This window comes from Lygodium microphyllum, chromosome 12, assembly GCF_053477565.2.
Source record: "Lygodium microphyllum isolate KBCC chromosome 12, Lygodium_microphyllum_v1.1.10, whole genome shotgun sequence".
Classification (NCBI taxonomy): Eukaryota; Viridiplantae; Streptophyta; class Polypodiopsida; order Schizaeales; family Lygodiaceae; genus Lygodium; species Lygodium microphyllum.
In genome coordinates, this window is record NC_141146.1 from 128743749 (window position 1) to 128767487 (window position 23739).

Consider the following 23739-nt stretch of genomic DNA (forward strand, 5'->3'; position numbering starts at 1 on the left):
GAGAATTCTAGCAACTTTAGGATACATATATGTTAAGAGTAATGATTCATTTTCCATCCTTTGTTACTCCAAATCAACCACAATGATATTTGAAGATGATAGATTTGATATCCATGAAGACGAACCTTACATATGGATTTATCACTTGTCTATGCCTAGGCCATCATGCCTCCTTGTCTTTAATAAAGCAACCAAATTTGTAATGCTAAGTATGTGTATGTGCCTCTGTGTGTATGCACGTGCATGTGTGTGTGCATGTGCATGTGTGTGCATTTTATTTGATCTATTATATAGAAATTTTTGCAAAATTTTGTGCATTTTTTAAATGTTTCAGGTTAATATATGAAGAAAAGTAGAGTAGTAGGTTATTTAATATATGTGAATGTGGTGGGTTTAAGAGGAGCACATGGAATGTGAAAGAAGGAAAAGGACAAGCCAAAATAAGTAATACATTTTTAAGGGGGAATCAAGGGAGACCAAATCTATTTAAACCTATAGTTCATTACTTCTTGTTCAAATTGACTAACCACCTCCTTGTTGACCAAATCATGATTGTTTGTGAGGATCTAAAGGAGTGGCAAATTGCTAGAATGCCTTCTCCATGTGTAGGCTCTAGGATTGATTGGGTAGCTAAGTTGAATGAAGAGGGGGCCTAGATCCTTCTAGAGATCTCTCCTTTGCAACCAAACATCAACATCTTAAATATTGAGCTTGAAGTTTTCCTTGTGGGAACAAATTGACTTTCAACCTTTGGAGATTGTGTCCCACCAAGTTTGTTAGCACAAGATTCCTAATTAAAGAATTTAGCAACATGCTTGTAAAGGCCAACTTGAATGCCTGAAACTAGTCATATTGATCCACATAGAGCCTTGATTGGCACATACTTACAACTCTTAAGTGCAATAATAAGTTTATATAGCCAAGCTCTTAATGGCTGGTGGGGGTGGGAGAGATACTCATTATATTAGATTTAATAGAAGCTATCCTATCATGAGTTTCTATAGGTCCCAAGCCAGAATTGAGGGGGAGTGTTCTATCTTAAAAGCTAAACAATCAACACACCCATAATTTTTTTTCGAGGGGGGGTGTTGAATGGAAGGGCAGGATAGATTCAAATGGTTCAATAGAACCTTAAGAACAAAGCATGATTGAGTGTTAAGCCAATGATGCAAGTGTTGACATAGTACATGAAAATTTTGAGGGTAAATAGAACTCTAAGAGGCCACCAACACTTGGAGAAAATCAAGAGTGCTACTACCACTTTAGAAAGGTGGACACGTGACTATGTCCTAACCTTTGGGAGGACTTGAACAAAACCCTAGCTCATGTATTAAAACCTACTTAAAGGCATTGAGAAAAATGGAAGAATAGCATTTGTCTAGTGATCAAGTGTCTTTCTCATGACAATCTTTAACCTCAAAATTCTAATTGCACTTGAAATTTAAGCAAAGGGTTCTTTTCATCCTTATAATTGCTACAGCAAAGCTATAATGGGTCTTCCACTAGATGTTTAGTGCTTAGAGCTAATTTCATTCGAGTTACACAAAATAGCTTTAATCTCTTGTAGACCAATGAAGGATGGATTGAGATTTTCTTAGAAAATCCAATCTTTGATTACCTTGGGTCTAAGAGGGTTATTGAGACCCTTCGTGTCTTAAGACATGATACTTAACGTCTGCATCATTCCTTTAGATAGAGTGGATTTTGAATCCTTCGTGAGTCAAAGTGGATTCTCCATGTTCAAGTCAAGCTTGGAGGGCCATCTCTTACTTTTTATAGGTTGATAATCTAAGTTATTATGGTTGGAAGCAGATTTACTTGGGTTGTTATCTTTTACCTCACAACATGCCTACCCCTAGCTAGGCTAGGGGAGGAAATGTTTAGTGGTCACTTGGGCACCTTACTTAGGTTATTAGCTTTTACCACCCAATACACCTTCCTCTAGCCTAGAGGTAATGTTTAGTGGTCATTTGGACACCTTTCTATGAGAAACATTGTTTGGTGGACCTTGGTCGTCGGGCCAATTTTCAAGTCTACCTTATAGGGAAACATCAAGGCCTCAACGTAAAATAATTTACCTAAGGGACCTGATACTCTTATTCTTGTATGCACTTGATAGTGGGATGGATTCACGATGAGGAACCAATCTCTTGTTTTGGCACCTTGCATAATCCAAAACTTGTGTGGCCAAATTAGAAAACTAGAAGAATGAGGAATCATGATTTGATTTCTTAGAATGGAGTAAACAAGGTCAAGAAACTTTAACATACAAAAAAGTCTTATAAACTTTTCAAAAGAATTTACAAACTCTCTAATCTTCTATAGCACAGGTTATGGTTGCAATGTTTATTGGTTGCTTTAGTGGATTAGTTGTGCTTCATGGTTGATCTCATTTGCAAGCACTATTTTGTGTGTTAACAAAGGATCAATGATACTTTTTAGGTCGCTCATAGCACCAAATGACTTTGATTCTCCCTTCCCATAATCAAGTGCAACCATTCAAGTGTAAACTCTATTCAAGTGCATTCAACTCCACTTGAGTATCATTGATTGGATAAACTTGAGTTTACTTATGACTTGACTCTCACAACCACTCAATTCTGTGGTGATGCATGAGGAAATTATGAGAGTAGAAAAGGATAGAGCTAACATTTAGGACTAGTTAGAGCTAAGGTGTGAGAGAAGATCAAGAGAGAAGAGAGAGGGTACATCATGTGATATTCCACCCCCAACTCAATGACACCCTAATTGCATTAAAGCATAATGCACAATCAGCCATAAGAGGTGCAGGTATCCTTGCATGGGGTCTTTAAGGTAGCTGCCACTTTGGCATCCCAACAGATTTTTCAACGTGAGTAGAATAGTTGAGTTCTATACTTGAGTAGCCAAATACATGGCCTCAACTAGAGAAGGGTGAGAAGAAAATAAAGAAGGGTAAGAAAGGTTTAAGAGGATGCATGCACTCGAGTCAACACAAAGGAATTTCATAAGGAGGATGTTTCTAGATGCCATCCATTAGAACCATCAAAACATACATGACATCAATAGTAACACCCAAAATGGAACACATGCCATTTAAGTTTTGCTTGATTTTCAAACTAAGCATTGACGAAGACTTAATTGGCCTTAGCACTCAAGTGGCACACTATAGAGGCGAGCTCAAGCTCAACCACCAAGACCTATAGATCGCTTATTGTTCAAGCGTTTCAAGCCGAGCACTAATTGCTGCCTCTCATATAGCCGACGTGCTATCTCTCTCTAGGAGTGTAGTGAGCTTACCTCCATGCCCGATTGATTTGCCTTCTCTCCCGAGCACTCCAGTAGCTCCACGATCTAGGTGCAAGCTTCAAGCGAGCTCGATCCTCAAGCTCCACGCTCCATTGCCACGAGGAAGGCAAGAGAAGAGAAGAAGAGAGGAGAATATGGAGAGCTTCTCCACCACTGTTTCTCACCCTCACACACTCACTCCCTCACACTCTCACATTGCCTCTCTAGAGCATAAGCTCAAGCAAGTAAGCAAGAAGAAGAAGAAGAGGAGAGCTACTTTTGGCCACACACAAGAATGAGCTTCTCATTCACTTTTCAACTTTATATACAAAACCGTAAATCCCTTTTGGGCAGTCATCCCCATACACCATTTTTTACATGGCCGGCCTAGGCCATTTTTCCCATCGTCCTCCTACCTTCCTAGCTTCCTTCCTACCACTCATCTACCTTTACAATTTACATGGGTGAGGGCTTGGCACTCTTAAAATAAATCACGGTGCACCTTGCACTCTTTACAAAAGTATTGACTTGTACTTTTTCTTATGTGCTTCTCTCCTTGATTTAGGACTTTTTTGCACTTCTTGTGTTTCCAAATTTTTCTTGGTGCACCTTCATCTTTCGTTTCACTTTTGCCTTGGCCTTGTCTTCTGCTTTAGATTTTCTAGATTCTCCACCACCCTGTTTGTCTAAGGGTTAACACACACATATTGTCACCTTCTCAAGTATCAACTCAAGGTTTACCACTCATATGTTGGGGGTAATGACACCTATGCTTATACCACACTATATTTACTTCACACATTATGACCACTCATCTCTACACTACGGGTGGTGGGCACCCATCACTATCACTTTATTCTTTATTCCACGACTATTGAATACGGGAAGGTTGGTTACACATTGTGACTATTGGAGCTCCCACATATGGTGCCTCTCTCTCTTGCTATCTTGCTCCATCTACCATAGCTCTTGCTTCCACTCAAGCTCTACCTTTCAATTGGTATCAAAGCCAACCATTTGAGGAGCTTCCACTCGGGCTCTACCTTTCAATTGGTATCATAGCCAACCATGTGAGGAGCTTCTTTATCTTTTACTCCAGCCCAGATTCAAAGCTTTAGCTCACTCTCCTAGTTTCTTCTAACTTGCTCCCCGCTTGTCAATCAGCTTTCTGCAACTTAACTAAGTCTTGTCGAGTGCTTATTGAGCTAAGGATCAACCATTCTATCCATTTTGAGTGGATACAAAGCATTCTATAAAAGTTGTGGACAACTATGGCAACTTGATAGCATTATCATCTTTTGGCCATAACTTTTGTATACGGTATCAAATTCAAGCCTTCTATAGCTAGAAACGAATAGTTCGATGAGAGCTATAAATTTGAGCACTCATAGAGTTGATTTTCCATAGTTTTTTACTCTTTATTTCACATAAAATAGAAATGTTCTAGTTTGGATAGCAAAGATAAATTCCATAATGTAAGTTCGATACTTAGGGGATCCTATTTTGGTACCTAAATGGTATGTTATGATTTTGGGATGCTATTTGAATTGTTTAGAGCCTGAATAGCTCAATTTTGCAAAGTTTTATTGTTGCCATAGCAGTTTGGACAACAAGCATACAATAATGAGCTTCATGCTTTAAATGCCTATTGTGCTTACATATTATTTTGGGTATGCTACACGTCTACAATGATGTCTAGCATTGATGTATGAGCTCGGATATCGTTATGATATGCTTTGACACTTGGATTTGAGCTATATGTAATGTATGTGGGCTTTGGTTAGTTGCTTTGAACCTTTATACTTACTCACTTGTATATATTAACGTTTCATACATTTATGCTCTTGAATGTATTTGTGATATGCATGGGCTTCTCGGATTCTTTGATATATATGTCTTCAGCTTTGCTTGCTCACTTTACATTCTAGATTTACTTCTAGTGGGAGATGCTTGTACTTTCTTAGTAGAGCTTGGTTCACTTTACATTCTAGATTTACTTCTAGTGGGAGATGCTTGTACTTTCTTAGTAGAGCTTGGTTCTTTGAGACAATGGGACTCTTGGTTTATATACGTGCTTTCTTGTATATTATTGGATGCAATTACCTCTAGAGGCTTGTGGGCTGATTTGATTTCATATGCTTTGGACACCGGCATTTACCTCTGTCAATAGTTTGTTCGTGATATATATGCTTATGGGATTTATGCCTTACTAAAAATTTAAGTTTGTGACAATCTTTAGTACCAATAGCATATGCTTAGTCACTCCTAGTTTTTTTCTTTGTATCTTGGCTCCTACTCGGATATCCTTGGCAATGGGAGCTTTCTTTCTTGCCTATTTACCCACAATTTGATTCACATATATAGTTATCTTTATTTCCATTTTTTCAACATTGCTCTAATTACAATTGTTAGCATTATCTTAAACATCAAACATTGTACTTTGGCAATCTATTGCTTGTATTTGGTGGATAGCTCTATACTTTGGTATTCCGTCCTACTTTGCCTATGTTTTGGCTAAGTTTTGGGGGCTTATTTGCAATCATTTATAGTAGTCCATTCTTTTAGATTTTACATTGATATATTGTCATTGTGGCTAGTTCTTCAAATGATAGTTCTATTTTTAGTATTGAAAAGCTTAATGTCACAAACTTCACGTATTGGAAGACGCAGATATGGTAGGTAGTAGTTCAAAATAAGCAGGTCAAGCCTTTGAAAACTTAGAGTGTAAAGCTTGAAGGCGTTGACCAATATACTTGGGATGAGTTGGATGAGCTATATAAATACATTATTACATTATCACGATCAAAATAGATTTATTTTAATGTTGTTACACCTGAGGATAATGCTTGGCACTTTTGGAGAAGATATATGATCTTTATGATAAGCAAAGTCCTGCTTCACAAGCAATGTGTTGATTGAAATAGCTCATGGGTTTTTGCATGAAGGAAGGAACTAGTGTATCCACACATTTGAATGAGTTTCGTTGAATTTTCAGCTAGTTGTCTTTGCAGGGCATTGAGTTTAGGGATAATCTTCCTCCCTTCTTATTGCTTGTGACACTTCTTGAGTCATGGAATACTTTTTGTACTACCATGTGTGCTAATATATACCTAAGGATGGTTTGAAACTCCAAGATGTTGAGGGTTTCTTACTCACACAGAGGAGATAAACAGAAAGAATGTGGATATAGTCCATACTTTTTATGCATTGACTATTAGGGGCAGTCATGATGGTAAGAGCGATACTGATAGCCATGTAGAGACTCATCAAGGTCTCAATCTCGCGAGTAGTCTTGCAATAAGTCTGTGGTCATAAGACCTCTCTTGCATGTCAATATTGTGGGAACTAGGGTCCTATTACGTCATAGTGCCATAAGATGCACGATAATAAGTGTCAGGAGAATGGCAAGGGCAAAGTGCATGATAAGTCTGATGATCATAGCATTGTTTCTAATAAGTCCAGTATGAAAATTGAGGAGATAAATGCATTGGAGCCTGAGTTTGATGATTATTACATCTGGGTATCTTCTTCTCTTGATGCTAGTCAATTGGTTGGTATCTTGCCCACTTTTTCTGTGTTAGTTGCTTGATTCGAGGGCTTCCTTTCATGTTACCTTGCATAAGGATTGGTTTCATTTCTATTTGTAGTATGATAGGTTTTGTGAGACTAGAAAATGACTTGGCATTGGATATTATTGGCATCGATGATATTAGACTACTGCAGTCTCCTTCAGGGAACACTTTTGTTTTGCATTATGTATACCTTGTTATGGCTTTGACCAAAAGCATACCTTCTCTCGATATTTGGATGATATAGGGTATCATGTATCTTTCGGTGATTCCATGTGGAAGATTACCCATGGGAATCTTATCTTTATTTGAGATGCCAAGGCTGATACCCTCTATCCCTTACTTGTATCTGGCTCTATTGGCCATTTTTGGTTGTGGCTGATATACCACATGTATCTTTATGGCATCATCACCTTGGGCAAATGTCCTTTAAAGGAATGAAAATGTTTTCTCAATTGTCGTATCTTCCACCCCTTGACTACAAATCTTTTGATTTGTGTGATCATTGTATTTATGATAGGCAAACACACATTTCTCATAAAAAGTTTGGCATTATGTGTATAAGTGAGCCTCTAACTCTTGTTTATTTTGATATATGTGGCCCCATGCCTTGTCGATCACTAGGTGGTGTGAGGTACTTTGTGACTTTCATTGATGATGATTTGCATAAGGTCTGGACATATCCCATAAAGTATAAATCGGATGTATTGGCTACCTTTGGCTTGCTCTTGTTGAGAATAAACTTGGGTAAAGACTAAAATACCTAAGGTCAAATAATAGGGGTGAATATGTCTTTAAAGCATTTAAATAGTTTTGTGATAAGTGAGATATTAAGTGTCAATTTACCACCCTTTAAACCCCACCCCAAAATGGCATTGCAAAAAGCACATGAATAAGATGATTCAAGAGAGAGTCCATAGTATGCTTAGTTAAGCAGGCTTACCACAATAGTTTTGGATTAAGGTAGTTATTGCTATTGTACACTTGATAAAGACATCCCCATGCATTGCTATTGGTTGTTAGGTTATAGAGCAGGTATGGTCTAGAAAACCTATATTATATGCTCATTTGCATGTCTTTGGATGTGAGGCTTTTTGCCATGTTCCCAAGGACAAATGCAATAAGATAGATCCTAAATCAGTAAAATGCATCTTTCTTGATTATGGGGATGCAAGTGAGATGGGTTATTGCCTATGGGATCCATAGGCTAGGAGGATCTTGCATAGCCGTGATGTTATTTTCCATGAGGAGAAGATGTAGAAACAACCTAAGCAGGTAGTTGAGATACACATAGTGATATTTCAGGAGGAGCCTCTTGTTATCATACAACTAGCTAGACAGACTATAAAGCTAATGTTCCAATGGCCCATGATCATGATGTTGGACAAGATGTACAGGGCCCACAGCTAGTTTTGCACGATGATCTACTAGAGATGGATGTCAGCTTGATTATTGATTTGCACCCTCCATGAACTATGTTATGGTAACAAATGTTAGTGAGCCTCTTACCTAAGTGATGAAGCCATGTGTAGAGGTGATATTCACTCTTGGGAGAGGGCCATGTAATCAGAGTATGACTCTTTGCAAAAAAATCATATGTGGGATTTGGTTCATTTGCCTAGGGAAAAGCATGCGTTGCCATGCAAGTGGGTATATAAGTTAAAAAGTGCCCTTGGACACCCTAAGCTGGCATATAAGGTCGCATTGGTGACAAAGGATTTGAAGCAGGAGGACGATATTGACTTTGATGAGGCATTCTCTCATGTGGTCAAGATGAGTATTCTATGCTTGGTATGGACTTTGCTTGCTTAACGATTTGGACCTTTATCAAATAGATGTAAAGATGGTTTTCTTACATGGGGACCTGCATGATGAGATTTATATGCATCAACCTAAGGGCTTTGAGGAAAAAGGGTAGAGAACACCTATGAAAGTTGAGAAAGAGCCTTTATGGCCTTAAGCAAGCACTTACAAAATGGTACCACAAGTTTGACGCTTTCATGCATTCACAAGGATATACACATAGTGATATGGATACATGTCTCTACATGAAGAAGGCTCATGATAACAACCTTATTACATTGGTACTTTATGTGGATGATATATTGATTGCAAGGAGAGCTCATGATGAGTTGGATGGCTTGAAAAGTCAGCTCAAGAAGAGCTTTGAGATGAAGGATATGGGATAGGCCTCATATATTCTTAGCATGTCCATCATGTGCGATCTCTAGGGGGGGGCCTTTACTTGTCACAAAAGGAATACATATAGAAGGTCCTTGAGTGCTTCGATATGCAAGATATTAAGTCTATGTGGCTATGGTTTACCTTCCCATGTGAAGGTTAGTCAGATAGGTTATCCCCAATTAGATGAGTAGAAGACTGATATGGCTAAGATCCCTTATGCATCCGCAGTGGGTAGTTTGATGTATGCCATGATAACTACTCATCCAAACATAGCATTTGTAGTGGGAGTTGTGACACTATATGGTTACACCTTATCAACGACATTGGAATGCCGTGAAAGGTTTTGTGAGGTATTGAAAAGGCACTACTGCAGATATGAGCATTTACTATGGTGGTTTGGATACTACAATCATGGGTTACATTGCCTCTGCTCACACAGGACATGCAGATAGTAGAAAGTCCATCTCTAGGTATGCCTTCACTTTTACTGGAGCTATTGTTTCATGGATATCCAGGGTGCAAAAATCTATAGCCTTGTCTACTTGTAAGATGACAAAGTATGTTGTAACGATTGAGGCTTGCAAGGAGGCCCTTTGCTTGGATGTATTGGTATTACTATTACTCCTACATTGCATTTGGATTCTATGAGTGCTATTTAATCAACCAAGAATTCGATCTTCCATGCGAAGAAAAAGAGCATTGAGATGCACTATCACATCATTAGGGAGGTGGTTAGTCTATTGAGCTTATCTTGGACTAATGAGAATCCTGTAGATCTGCTCACTGAAAGTCTCTCAATGGAACGTTTTGTTTTCCTTAGAAAGATGATGGGCATAGGATGAGATAATGCCTATATCTCATCTTGTTGTACTTTATGTACATTTGTACTTTGTTACTTTTTCTTTTCCTCTCCTCACTAAAATGAGTCGCATTTGCTTTTAAGTGGGAGGTTACTAGGGGTAAAGATGCCTATGCCTATGCCACCTATATTTACGTCACACACTGTGACCACACACATGTGCACTGCAAATAGCAGACACCCATCATTGTCACTTTATTCTTTATTCTTTCAGTGACTAATGAATAAGGGAAGGCTAGTCATACATTGTGATTGTTGGAGTTTGCATATACAATGTCTCTCTCTCTCTCTCTCTCTCTCTCTCTCTCTCTCTCTCTCTCTCTCTCTTGCTCCATCCACCAGAGCTCTTACTTTGATGTTGCTTCTGCTTGTTGTTTCCACTGGAGCTCTACCTTTGATCAAACACACAAACCTTGTCCATACTCCATCCCAAGCTACATCACACATAATCGATTCTCAACTAAGTGTGAGGATCCTAACAAAGCTCTACAAATTTCCTCCTCTCGAACCCCACCAACTCAATAACACACGTCCCTCAACTCATGAGTACTATGTTGTTACCACTAGCATGGTGTCAAGGTGAGTGGCTTGTGTCCATGTCAACCACTAGCCACTTGATGGATTGCCACCAACTACAGGTTGTATACTTTGTACCAAAGACCAATTACTTTTGGAATGTCCTAGACCCAATTGAATTTGGTCCAATTGCAATCACATTGGTCAATAAGTAATCTATGACCAATCCCCAAAATGGCTCCCATATTCTACTCCACAAGTACATAAAGTAACCAAATAGAGACTCTTCCTATTAAAGAACCCATCACCTAGCTCCACCCAATCAAGGACCAATGATTCTAAGGGTTGAGATTAGTATTTTATGGATACTAAAACCTAATCAAGAACCAAAGATTAGGGTGTATCAACTATCCCTAAAGACATACAAGGAGCATCAACATCAAGGCCCTAGCTTCATCGAGCAAGGTGTACCTTGGCTTCTATATAGCTTCATAGAATTTGACTTCTTAAAAAAGAATGCAACTTACTCTTCTAGGAATATAAATCTTCCCTAGTAATTTTGATTCTTCATTAACAATATTTTCTCTAACATCAAGGCTTGTACTTCAAACATATTGGCTCAACATTGATTGTACATGATTCAACGCCACTAATTGTTATCTTAATTAACCTTCTAATCTATAGTATTTCCTATTTACTCTATGTAGGGCTAAAAGTCTTATTGTAAGGCACTCTACATATCTATCCAAAAACAAAAGAGACACTCTATGAAAAGATAATGCACTCATGGGCACAACATTGCACCTAGACATCCTTAAGTTGGGAATGTCATGTGACCTTGATTGGCCAACTCCATCTCTAACTCCCTAGCCCTTTTTTCTAAATCCCCCACATTCACTCACAACCTATCAAGGGTAAGACACACTTAGGAAGTTTTGACTTGCCTATACTTAGACCTATCTCCCTAAGTCACTTGCATTTTTCTCCCCCTACTTCTCATTCACCCCAATGCTAGCAAACCAATTATGAAAGGAAAGTGGAAAAAGCACTCAAAGAAGAGACGAATTAGTCCAACTACCACTTGGAATCGGCCCTCTAAAAAGCACTCAAAGAAGAGACGAATTAGTCCAACTACCACTTGGAATCGGCCCTCTAAAGACCTCATCCTTTGTGAATTAATTAGATTGGCTTCAACACTCTTGTCAAATTCACTGCATGTGCCTCCCTAGGATATTCCCGTTTCCTTAGCACAAAAACTTTCTCCCATCAAGTTCCTTGGTTTATCAACCACCATCAATGAGGAAACCAATGCAAATGTCTTCTAACTATGTAATAGCCTATGTAGGCACGTGCACACACTATTAATTGCACCATAATCTATTTGTGGTTTGGGTCCTCAAGTGTGGAGAAACACTCCATGCTTGCTTGCACCATCAATAATGACACGATCTTCAATAGCCTTGTTATCACCAACAACTTCAATCACTTACTGCCCAGTACTAGATAAGCATCCTTCAATATCTCCATCAACAAGTACTATCACTCCTTTGAGGAAGACATCATGACATCCCAAGCATTCCACATCTATGGTGTAAGGTAAAGCATGTTACCTACGATAGTAAGTGTTAAGGAATTGGCATTTATCTTGAATGGGTACAATGTTAGCCTTAAGAAGAAGAAGGATGCAAACTTAAAGCGCAAACATGTAATTCAAAGCATTGAAATTAATTCAATTTTTGGATCTTTGGGCTTCAACATATTATGTTTGACACTTACATTTGCAATATGCATTTTGATTGTTCTTGCAGTTGCATTTCTATTTTTGTAACATCATGTGAGAACTAAGTTTGCTCCCATGTAAATAGTAACATCTCTCAAGGCTAGATTAGAAGGTCTACAATGGATGTGATGTTACACGTATGAAAAATCTATTCACTTTGGTTTGTAATAGGTCCATATAGCCTAAGATGTATGGAATATTGAAAAGGACCAACTAAAAGCCTCAAAAGTCGATAGGGTACCCAATCTTGGCGGAAATCCTAATTCTAATCCCTATCTATAAAAACCAAAAAGTGAATTGAAGGGCTCATTCTTTTGTGTACAACTTCGAGAGCAACCTTTCTCCTTGCTTCTATCTCATCCTTTTGTGCACCTTGTTAAGAGTGAGAGACAATGAGAGAGCAAGAGTGTGAGAGTGAGCAAAGGACTTGAAAGAGTGAAGCTTTCCTCTTTTCTTGCTTTCATCCTCTTCTTTCCCTTTTTCTTCCATAGCTTGGAGGGTGAGAGGTAAAGTTTGAGGTTGAGATGGAGTGAGAGTGTGTATGAGAGAGAGTGAGGGACCTATTGGAGAAGCTCTTTTTCACATCTTGCTTCTTCTCCTGTTCTCTACATTTCTTTTTTGCAAAGGAGCACCTGCAGATGATAAGCATATATAACAACTTCTCTAAATAGCTCATTACAAATGGTTGATGACTATCCTTTAGACATGTATCCAAAAACAATTGGAAACAATCCTTCTAAAAATTTATTATTTATTAGCCTCATTATGTAGCTTGTACAACCTGTCCCCAAATATCCAATCATCGAATATTCCAAATCTCCTCCGGTTCATATCCCAATCCTTTTTGGACTAACACCAAACCATTTATCTAGAATTCTTCCAACGTCATCAGCTATTGGGCCCATGGATATGATTTCCCCAAATGTCAAGAGCCATCCTACTTCTCAAGTTGCCATAAGAGTAAACCTTCATTTGAGGGGGCCTTTTCATAACTTTCCTGTCGGCTATTGCAATGCCCTTCTAGGATTTATTGTCGTCTCATTAATGCCATGGCAAAGGACCTTGAGGGTGATTCCATGGTCATACGACCAACACTTAGTTGATCCATTCATAGCCTTAGACCAAGTGAATACATCTTCAAGGAGTCAATTTAATCATCATAAATAGCAATTAAAAAAACCAAGACAAATCCAAAAGCAATCCTTTTAAGGCATTGAATCTTGTTTATTACAATTGCATGATTTCAATAATTGCATAGTAATGCTTGACATAAGCATTAGGTGCTATCAAACCAAACAATGTCATTATCATGAAGGAATGGACATGTGCTTTAATCTCAATTGCTCCCTTTCAAAGGGTCTAAAAAAGCCTTTACGATAGCCTTTTACAAATTCATATCATTGGTTCTTGATGATGACTTCCCTTTTCTAACAATGGTAAGCATTTTTCCTTATTTATCATCAATATATAAAAATCCTTGAGAATTTCTAAATTACACAATTCCTAGTCTTTAATTCATTCCATCTCCATGTTAGGTTCTTCTTGGGAGACCCTAAGGATATGCATACACATTATCTCTCTTTCTCTCTCTCTCTCTCTCTCTCTCTCTCTCTCTCTCTCTCTCTCTCTCTCTCTCTCTCTCTCTCTCTCTCTCTCTCTCTCTCTCTCTCTCTCTCTCTCTCTTCGCAACATGGCCAAAGGGTGAGGGGGGAGGGAGGGTCTATTGCCGAGAGTGTGAGAAGGGGGAAGAGGGGAGGGGGGACATGAGGAGGGGTGAGCATGCATGGTGGTGAGAGGCATGGATGATGTGAGGGGTGAGGTATATGTGGCAAGGAGAGAGAGAGTGTGGATTCCCATTGATGAGTGAAACGGTGGGGAGTGTGGGGTCACATGGGGATGGGCATCAAGGGAGGTGACCTAAATAGGTGGGGGGGGGGGGGGGGAGGCTTGGCAAGCAAGATTCGGGGGGTTTATATAAGGAAGGTTCATAGCGTGATCCGTGGAGAAGCTATTTCTCTTTTCTCCTTTTTTTTTCTTTGTTTTTCTTTAATAGGATGGGGGTTCACACAAAGGAAAGGGTCTTACATGCTCTCCTCCTTAAAGAAATCAACATGTCCTCATCTTGACAAGAGTTGGGATATTGTCTTGGAAGTGCAATTTATTCCACCCAAATTGCTTTATAATATGCTTAACATCTACTACATGATTCATGCTAGATATATATGATACCAAGGAACTTTCCTAGGGTTTTGAAGGTGATGAAGTAAAATTCTGTTATCTTTTCAAATGTTGGATTATTCTATAGTTCACCATGAATTGTCGAGCGCGTGCACCACACATCGTTTCTATAGTTTCTTTTGTATGCTTGCTTACCATGTCCTTGAGTAAGTGTAGGGCAATCTTTTGTGTCTTGTCCCATCACATTGGAACCATCAATAATTGGGACATCTCCTTTGAAGGTGCCCCAACTCACCACATTCAAAGCATTTATGGTCTCGACCATTCTAAGCATCCTAGTAGTGTATCTCAACATTTTCTAAAATAGGGATCTCTTATCCCATTAGCTCTTATCAAGGGCTTAGCTTGTACTAGAGCATCTTTCAAATAAGTTAGCCTCATGGATTCAAGGTAAGTACCCAAATGTGCATTTTAACCCTTGGCAAACCTCAACAACTTGTGAATGAATGGACATATGGGTTGCATGCTTCACAAGGGTTAAAAATTGGGTGTAACAAGCATCCAACTCTAAGCAGAACTATCTCGAATTGAAAAACTCATCGATCTTTATTAATTTAAATGAAGGTAGGAGATATCTTCCTTGCACTACTTCCTTAATTTATTCCCAAGTCCACCACGTTATTGTGGCACCACTACTTCCATAAAAGATGGGCTTCACCCATTAGACATTGGTGTGAAATCATATGTTTGTTGTGGTAGTGCTTGCTGCTAAAAAAGAAACCTCCATCATTTCAATCTAGACCTCACCATCAATCTCAACCTTAGATCCTTCGCATTTAAGTAGCTTAACTTTCATTAAGAGGAATTCCTTCTCTTGGAGGTTGACATCATTATTTGCAAGCGATATCTAACAATCAAGGTCACAACTTAAACTTAGATTTGCAACACACCTCTACTTCCTTGGTCACAAAATCAATAATATTAGCCAACATATCGTTACTTTTTTCTCTAATATAATGATATTGTACTTGCACCTAGCTAGGCTAGGGGAGGCAACATTCATAGTGACTCATATATCTTTCCAGGAGCAATTCGAAACCCCATAAGATTCATGGACTTAGCTAGTTGAGTGGTCTCCAAGTCTACCTCAAACAAAGTTTGAAGGCCTCAATCCAAAAGGATTAACACGAGTAGGACATGATGGACCCTATACTTGTGGGCCTAGCCTTCTTAATGAACAATTTAATACCCATCCTAAAGAGACCTCTTCATAGCCTCTCAAGGATAGGAGTAACCAACATTACACTTGCTTCACAAAGAGTGTGGTAGTCCTTTTCACCTTCCACAAGTACTCCCACAATGTTTTTACTAAAACAATGTTGGTTTTGGTTTCAACCTAACACTTAAGCAATTACAATCAATCAGCTCTAGCCCTAAATTATCATGAGAGAGCTACATGACTAATTAGGTCCACTTACCTTATGATAAGGTCATGGAGATTATCATCCACTCACTTCCTACCCACACAACTAGCATCTTTAGCCTTTATTAAGGATCCTTCCATATTTCATGTACGTATAAAAATGTCTTCCTTAATTAGTCCATTACACAAGTTTCATTGACTATCCTTTAGACGTGTACACAAAAGCAATTGAAAACAATCATTTTAAAAACACTTATATGGAAACAATGTATTGTAGCTTGTATAGCTTTTCCTTCTTAGTTGGATATTCGACCACCATATAACCCAACCCTTCTTAGACTCATGTATAGTCCTCTTTAGACTAATATCCATTTATCTTGAATTGAATCTTCTACTGTCCTAAGACATTGGGACCATGGAAATTCTATCCCCATCATAAGGCAAATGTGAGAACATCTAGGGCCCTTTTTATTCTCAGGCTACCGTAGGACTAAAGCTTCCTTTGCAATGGGCTTTTCACCACTTGACTATCAACGAGTGTCCCAAGTAATACCCTTTTGGGATTTATCATTGGTTCATCAAAGGCAAGGCAAAGAACCTTAAGGGCGAGTCTATCATCATACAACCAACACTCATCTAATCCATTCACAACACATCAAGTGGATACTCTTCTCTTCAAGGAGTCACTCTAAGCATCACAAACAGCAAACCAACAACCACCGAGCTAAATCCAAAAGCAATTTTTATAAGGCATTCGATCCACTTCAAGATAATACAATTGCATGATTCCAATCATTGCATAACTATGCTATCACTCAAGCACTAAGTGCTATTTAACCAACAAAGTCCCTATCATGAAGGACTAAATACATATTTTAATCTCAACTACTCCCGTCCTCTCACTTCTCTCCTACTCCTCCAATTAGATTGATTAATTACCACTGTAACCAGTTAAACATAATAATTAAACTAATGCAATATTGACTTAGTTAAACTCTAATCGTCCATTAAACTTGATAAATTGTTGCAAATTGCATTGCTCCTTGTGCAAAACATAAACTACATTGCCGTCACATGATTAGACACTAGCATGAACTTGCAAATTTTATTTTTGCCACATGGACAGACACCACACATGCACATCAATTAGGCTTACATGCCACTTGTAACAAAGCATCAATTCATAATTCGTTAATCGTCAAACAATAGATTGCCCAATCATGAGTCAATGCTTCCACAATGACTCAAATAGTGGGAAGGAAAGCAATAAAGCAAGTGAACACAAGAATAAAGCAAGAAATCAACACAATAAATTTCTTTACACAACGTAATATACCAATGTCCTTCTTCTTCTTCTCTTCATTGTAGTTAAGATTTTGATTTCCTTTCATAAAAAACCAGATAAAAGATAAAATTTAAAACGGTCATTAGCTGCACTTGTAACAATATGCATCAAAGGCCCTCTAACGCCGGCTGAGATCTAGTAGGTACCCTAACTAGTAGGTATCCTAACTAGTTACATTTTGAAGTAAATGGACGTGGCTTATTTGGGGAGGAAACTCGGGGGTGTAGAAGAGAAGCTACCGGTTTTACCAAGTACGCATACAGACCCGCCGCGAGCGAGCGAGAGAGAGAGGATGGACATCGTGACATCTAGCCAGGTAGGGGAGCGGCCCATCGAGAGGGTGGTGGTGCATCCTTTGGTTCTGCTGAGTATCGTGGACAACTACAATCGCGTCGCCAAGGAAACCCGCAAGCGCGTCGTCGGAGTGCTTTTGGGGGCTACCTTTCGTGGCCAAGTCGATGTGACAAACAGCTATGCAGGTATCTCTATAACACACACGAGAGAGAGAGAGAGAGAGAGAGAGAGAGAGAGAGAGAGAGAGAGAGAGAGAGAGAGAGATTTTACACCTTAGATCGCGTTCGCTGGAGACTTTTCCTTTGCCAACTGCAGCTGAACACACTGAAGTCTCATACGGAAAGACATTGTACACTTTTTTAAGATCAAGAGTGCCGATCTTTCCTTTACCAAGTGCAGCTGAACATGCTAAACTTCTTACGACGGAAGTCAGCTAAAACAAAGTTGGTGGAAAATCATGAATCCATAGAAAATTGAAAGGTCGTAGGTTTGTTTTGGAAAGGGGACCTGTGGTTGTTTCTGTCAAACTTTTCCATGTTCACTCCATTATTGACGGCACTTGAAAGGATGAAGAAAGAACAACCTGGTAGTTCTTGGATCTCTATCTCTAAGTATTGATTTCAAAATTTCATATAGCTTGACGACGTGTGCTGTGCGGAGCTTTAATTGTCTTCCCATCGGGATGAAATGAGCCATCTAGCTGAACTTCTTGTTCACAGTAATCCATATAGCATCACAAATCTGAACTACATTGTGCTCCACATTTACTGAAATAAACATAATAAATGTGGAGGTATCTTGTTTGCCTTCATGATAAGGAGGATACAATAGAGAGGAAGAAGGCACAAATGGCAAAGTGAATCAATCCATTAAGTAAATTTGTCATAAAAAACAGCAAATGTCAAGATTACTATGCATCATAGAGGAGTGAGAATGGAGAGAAGAGAGTTGGATTTTGCCTTGCATTATTTACAATTATAAAGCTGCATGAGTATGGGGGGGAGAAGAATAGGAAAGAGATTGTCAATATCCTTTACGGCAGCTGATGGTTAGGATAATGAACAAGACATGAAGTGATTCACATTCATGTAGCGGAAAAAAGTATTACGGACACTATTGTTGTATAAATCCATCTCTGCTTTATAATCTTGCAATCAAGAGTTACGGGGTTGGATAAATTTGTCTATTCCCCATAAAGCACAAGACGTTTGTTAATCATGTTTCTGCTCAACGTCGGACAACAAACACTCCATAGATACTCTATCATTGGGTGTACTTGCCAATGCTAGATGCACCTTGAAAGAAGCACCCAAGTCAATGTTGATCATACTTCAACCCCTATCATGAAAATAGGTAATATCATAATCTCAATGTTTGTCATGCATAGCCTTGTAGAAACTCAACATGTACGATGGATTCTCCTTCAAACTTGAAACATCATTCCAAAGTGTGCCCCCATGTGCATTGTGGATACAATACATGGGCCAAATTTGTTGTTACTAATCTATCATGGACCGATAGTCAAAATTCAAATTGGTTTGTGGGTTTTCATGATTGCTAGATAATTGATGAATGTAGAAAGCTAGACGCAACGGTTCGCCACATCATATACTAGTGAAGCATGAATATGCAACTGCCGCTATATCACTTGTTCCCCTTTGGCTTAGGAACATGTAAAGAGCACCAATATACTACTATGAGACAAGAGCAACCCCTCTAGCCAGGGAATCTACCACAGTTGTAGAGAAGACTAGGAAAGAGCAACACAAAATAGTATCAAGCTGTCAAGAGCTAGACATGCATAGTTGTGTCGTAGGAGATGTATCCATCCCTTTGCATGGAACCCAACATGACATGAAGCACTGACAAAGAATAGCAAGAACTTAATTCAAAGCGAGGAGTCAAAGTTGTTGTGGCATCAATTTGTCTAGCATTTAAAAAGAACTAGCCATGCCACAAAACAACTTGGCAAGCCTCCTTAAAGAGATCACTATCATTGTTCTAGCTACATTATCATTAGCAAGGAAGCAAGGTAACAACTCATTATAGCCAAGGTAGACCCCACCACCATTGAAGAAGCATTATCAAGAAGCCTTGATGTCTTACACAAAAAACCATGATTTTTAGGAAAGGCCTTTGAAAGCACCAAAGATGCATTGTTTGGAGAGGATTGACAAAGTTGTAGCCTTGGTTTAAACATGAGGAAAGATACTTGTAGGTTAAAAACACAATGTCTCAAATGGAATTTTAGCTATCCAAGGAAGAAGGTCAAGCCATGGCAAGTGGTATCCAAAGCAAACAAATAGAAATGCCATAATGAGAAGATATATGAAGTAGGAATTAATGAAACAGAGGACAAAAAATTAGAGATACTTGGAGTTGTAGAGGTCGTAGATGATACAATGTTCTACATTGAAGTTCAGTAATGAGGCGAGATCCCAGATACATCATGACATTCATATACACCAAGAACAAGAACAAGATCAAGATAAAGACTGTAGGGAGTTTAGCAATAGCAATCCTCTCTTGAGATACAAGCACAAAGTGAAACCATATGAATTGAGACTTGAAAAGTCAAAACTTATGGTCTTGCAACTTAAGATCAACATTAAAATGCACATGATGATGCAAGAGCATAGGGTACTCTTGAAAATCAGTCATTAGAGTAAAAAAGGCCAATGTGTAGGGTAGCTACATCGGATCGTACATGTCAACAAGTTATTGATGGTAGGTCAAAATTGCTGATTGTCAATCAAAGCATGTGTTAATAATGCCAATAATTTGCATAAAATGCTAATTTAAAGATCCTTCAGGTTATTGTCCAAAAGATTCTCTCTCTAGTTGGATTTCTATCTCATTTCTTGATATTTCTTCAGTAGTTCTCAGCATATTCCAGCCCTTGGTGAAGAGTAGCAATGATTTTTGCTGCTGAAACCCTAATCTACAGCAACAACTAGGGTTTCTCAGCCACCTCGGGACTTGTGGCCAATAGTTGAAGATCTTGTGCTTAGAGTAGCAATTGTGAATTGAGAATTTACAGCCGATATAAAGGGGTGAGCCCATTCCCATTTGATTTGGCTTGCATGCAAGAGCGCAAGGATCAATTTGTGTCCAAAAGCAACTAGGGTTTCTCAACCACCTTGGGATATGTGCCCAATAGTTGAAGACCCCGTTCTCAGAGTAGGAGGTGTGAATTGAGAATTTATAGCTGATATGAGTGGTGAGCCCATTGCCATTTGAATTTGGCCTATATGCAAGAGCCGAAGGATGAATTTGTGTCCAATCTTTAGTGAAATGAAGGGGCAAATTGATTATTGTTGTTATTGGCCATTTATAACAACTATTTGTGTTGAAGATTGAAGGAGATTAGTCCATATCTTAGTGTACTTTAACTTAGAGCAATAAATACAAGATAAAGAAGTGCCACAAGGATCTTCGGTTGTTGGGGCCAATCGGGTGTTAGCTGTCCAAGATTAATCAATAGTGTGTACATTTCAAATTTGTGAATTTGTTGCTTGTTTAATTTGTATTGAATCAGGTGATAGAAATCAGGTCATCTATCACCCTATTCAAGAAGGAAAGTTGGTTTCACAGGTTGCTTGTTAGTGTTAGCAAGATTGTTAGCTTGTTTATGAGTCTGTGCATGCTTGTTAGGGCTGGGAACATTGTCCTTATTTTAGGCCTTGTTATTGTGATTTATTTGTAGCATTTTAGGCATTTTATGCCAATTAAGCCACAAGTTGCTTTTTATGGCTTATTTTGTGCCTATTTAAAGTGGGGCTCCTCCTCCTCTTTATATATAATCATTCATCAAGTGGACTTTCAGTTGGAGAGAGGAGCCGGTGCCAGTGCCCACGTAGCCAGTGTGACTACGTAGCCAGTGACTCACTATTGTATGTGACAATCTCGTGTTTGGTATATGGATTCCATTTCTCGAGCACATCTTTGAATTCTCTTTTTCTGTAATGTTCTTTTGTGTTCTCTCCTTTTTGTTCTGTCTTGCGTTCAACAATTTATTTCAGTACTTGTCTATGCTTTCATTGTTGCACCACTTTTGACATGGTATTAGATTGCCGGATCTAGGTTCCTGTTGTTGTTTTTTTTGCTGATTATAGGTCTTTCCTCCCTTTGCTGATAAGGCGACTTGTTGCTGATCATTCTCAGCCTATGTGAGGTCAACTGCTGCCTGCGTTTTCAGTCCAGCACCTTGCGTTTTCAGCCTGTGATAGTGTTTTAGCCTGTAACCATGAGTTTGTTGCATTAATTGCTCAATTAGCATGTGTTTTTGGTTTTTTGCTCCTAACTGTGGCTAGGCGGCTGTTCTTATAGGCCGTTTTTACTGTTTCTCTTAGTTTGTGACTAAGTTTTCATCATTTTGCAGCAATCACCCTTCGTTTCTATTCAGATTTTTGGTTATACTGCAAGTGAACTATCATTTTGTGACGTCTTTGCTGTAGGTTTGGTTGTATTCTCTCTCCATTCCTTCACTCCTCTATCTTCTCTCATTATCCTATTTGTATGGCTCCTCTGTGCACTTTTACGGATGATAAGTTACATGGACTTGACTATCTAACATGGAGTGTTGTCATGAAAGCATGGTTAATGTAGAAGTGTTTATGGTACATTGTTTGTTGAGCTATTCTCTGTCCTCAGTGTCCTTTTCCACTTCCTAAAGATTTTGATGAGAACAACCATGTTGAAGCTGTGCTTACATGGGATATAGATGATGTGTGTGCCTATTTTGCTCTTCTTTGTAATATTTCTAAAGTTCTATTGTTAGTCACCCGTCTGTACGAGATCTCCAGAAGTATGGTTGAAGCTTCAGATGTTGTACGAGGCACCTTCCACCATGCATGCAATGACTCTTTATGGCCAGCTTCAACAGATAAAGTTTGAGCCTAAGGACACCATTCAATCATTTTTACTTCTTGTTACACAGGTACATGACCAACTTCGACACATGGAGTCTGCCCTTCCAGAGGCACATCTTGTAGGGACAGTACTTTACAAGCTCCTCACGGAGTTTGATGAAGTGGTGAATGCTTTGAGGGTGCAGACATCATCTACACGTGCGAGCTTCACCTATATGTCCTTGATACTACTTGAGCATGAGGCATCTTTGTGTTTACAGGGGACACTTTTATCTCATTATGGAGGTTCCAATTCCTTCTCTCTTTTATCTTGTGTTCAGCAGTTTATTTCAGCACTTGTCTATGCTTCCATTGTTGCACCACTTTTAATGATTAGTAGGTTGTAGATGCTTGGAAATGCAAATACAATGGTGGATACCTCTTCCACCCTAATGATGGAGCACCCAGGTTGCAACTAAAGACACAATCATAGTCCAAGTGAGTCAAAAGGAATATGAGGCAATCGGGGACTATGTGGCAAGTGTCCAATTTTAAAAAAGTATCAAGTATGAGAAATAATACAATGCCCTAGTTGGAAACTCAAGGGTCTTTATTGAGGCTATAAGAGTTGATGGCCTTTGGAAAGAGAAAAATAAGGGTAAAGCTCTAATATTTAGCATTATCAACTTTTAGATCAACAAGGGTTAGAAAAAGGAATCTAATCCAACCCAAGAAGTAGTCCATCTTGGTCAAGGCACACACAAAGAGACCCAAAAGGCAGGTTTGAACTTGAGTACACAAAGAGACCTAAAATGGAGGTTTGAATGCTTAAAGTGCAGTAATCAAAGATCAAGCAAGTTCCCAACATTCGATACCATGACAACGAGTGAAAACATAAGGAGTAACCATGTGAGACAAGTTTACAACAAACATGTGAACAATGAGTGAAGCTAAGGAACACGAGATCCCAATGAAGGGTTATGGAATCTATATCGAGGAATGCAAAGTATACTAAGAGAAGGCACATGGCTCCAAGGGTGGATCTCTTCCAGTGCTTCGAGCTTTTTCCTCTCCAATGATGTGATAATACAAACATATATATAGTGTGAGAGATTGGGACACCACTTGAGAAGACTAAGGTCAGCTTGCATAAGTGGTACTAAGGTGTCAAAAATTGGCCACATACCTTTATATACAAGCCAATAAAAGGCCTTATATACATGATATGGACAATGCTAACAATTCAAAGATATTGATCCTACATCACCAAAGCACTCCCTTTCAGACCTTGCCTTCATCAGAAGTGGATGCAACAATGGAAGCATAAATAGGTGCTATAATAAATAGTTGAACACAAGGATAGAGGAGAAAAACACAAAAGAACAGTGCAAAGAAGCGAACTCAGATAATGCTCGGGAAATGGAAACTGTATATCAAACACGAGAATGACGCGCATAACAGTGAGTCACTAGCT

At 38.9% G+C, this 23739-nt stretch overlaps 1 protein-coding gene across 1 annotated transcript in view; it reads left to right on the forward strand.

The window, feature by feature from the left end:
* Positions 1-17303: 17303 nt before the first annotated feature.
* The window catches only part of LOC148028256 (26S proteasome non-ATPase regulatory subunit 7 homolog A-like), a 63042-nt gene continuing 56606 nt past the window's right edge, over positions 17304-23739 (forward strand). Inside the window, exon 1 of the mRNA XM_087690042.1 lies at positions 17304-17600. Within this exon, the coding sequence (XP_087546168.1) occupies positions 17309-17600 (292 nt within the window). The 5' untranslated portion in view covers positions 17304-17308. The remainder of the gene's footprint in view (positions 17601-23739) is intronic.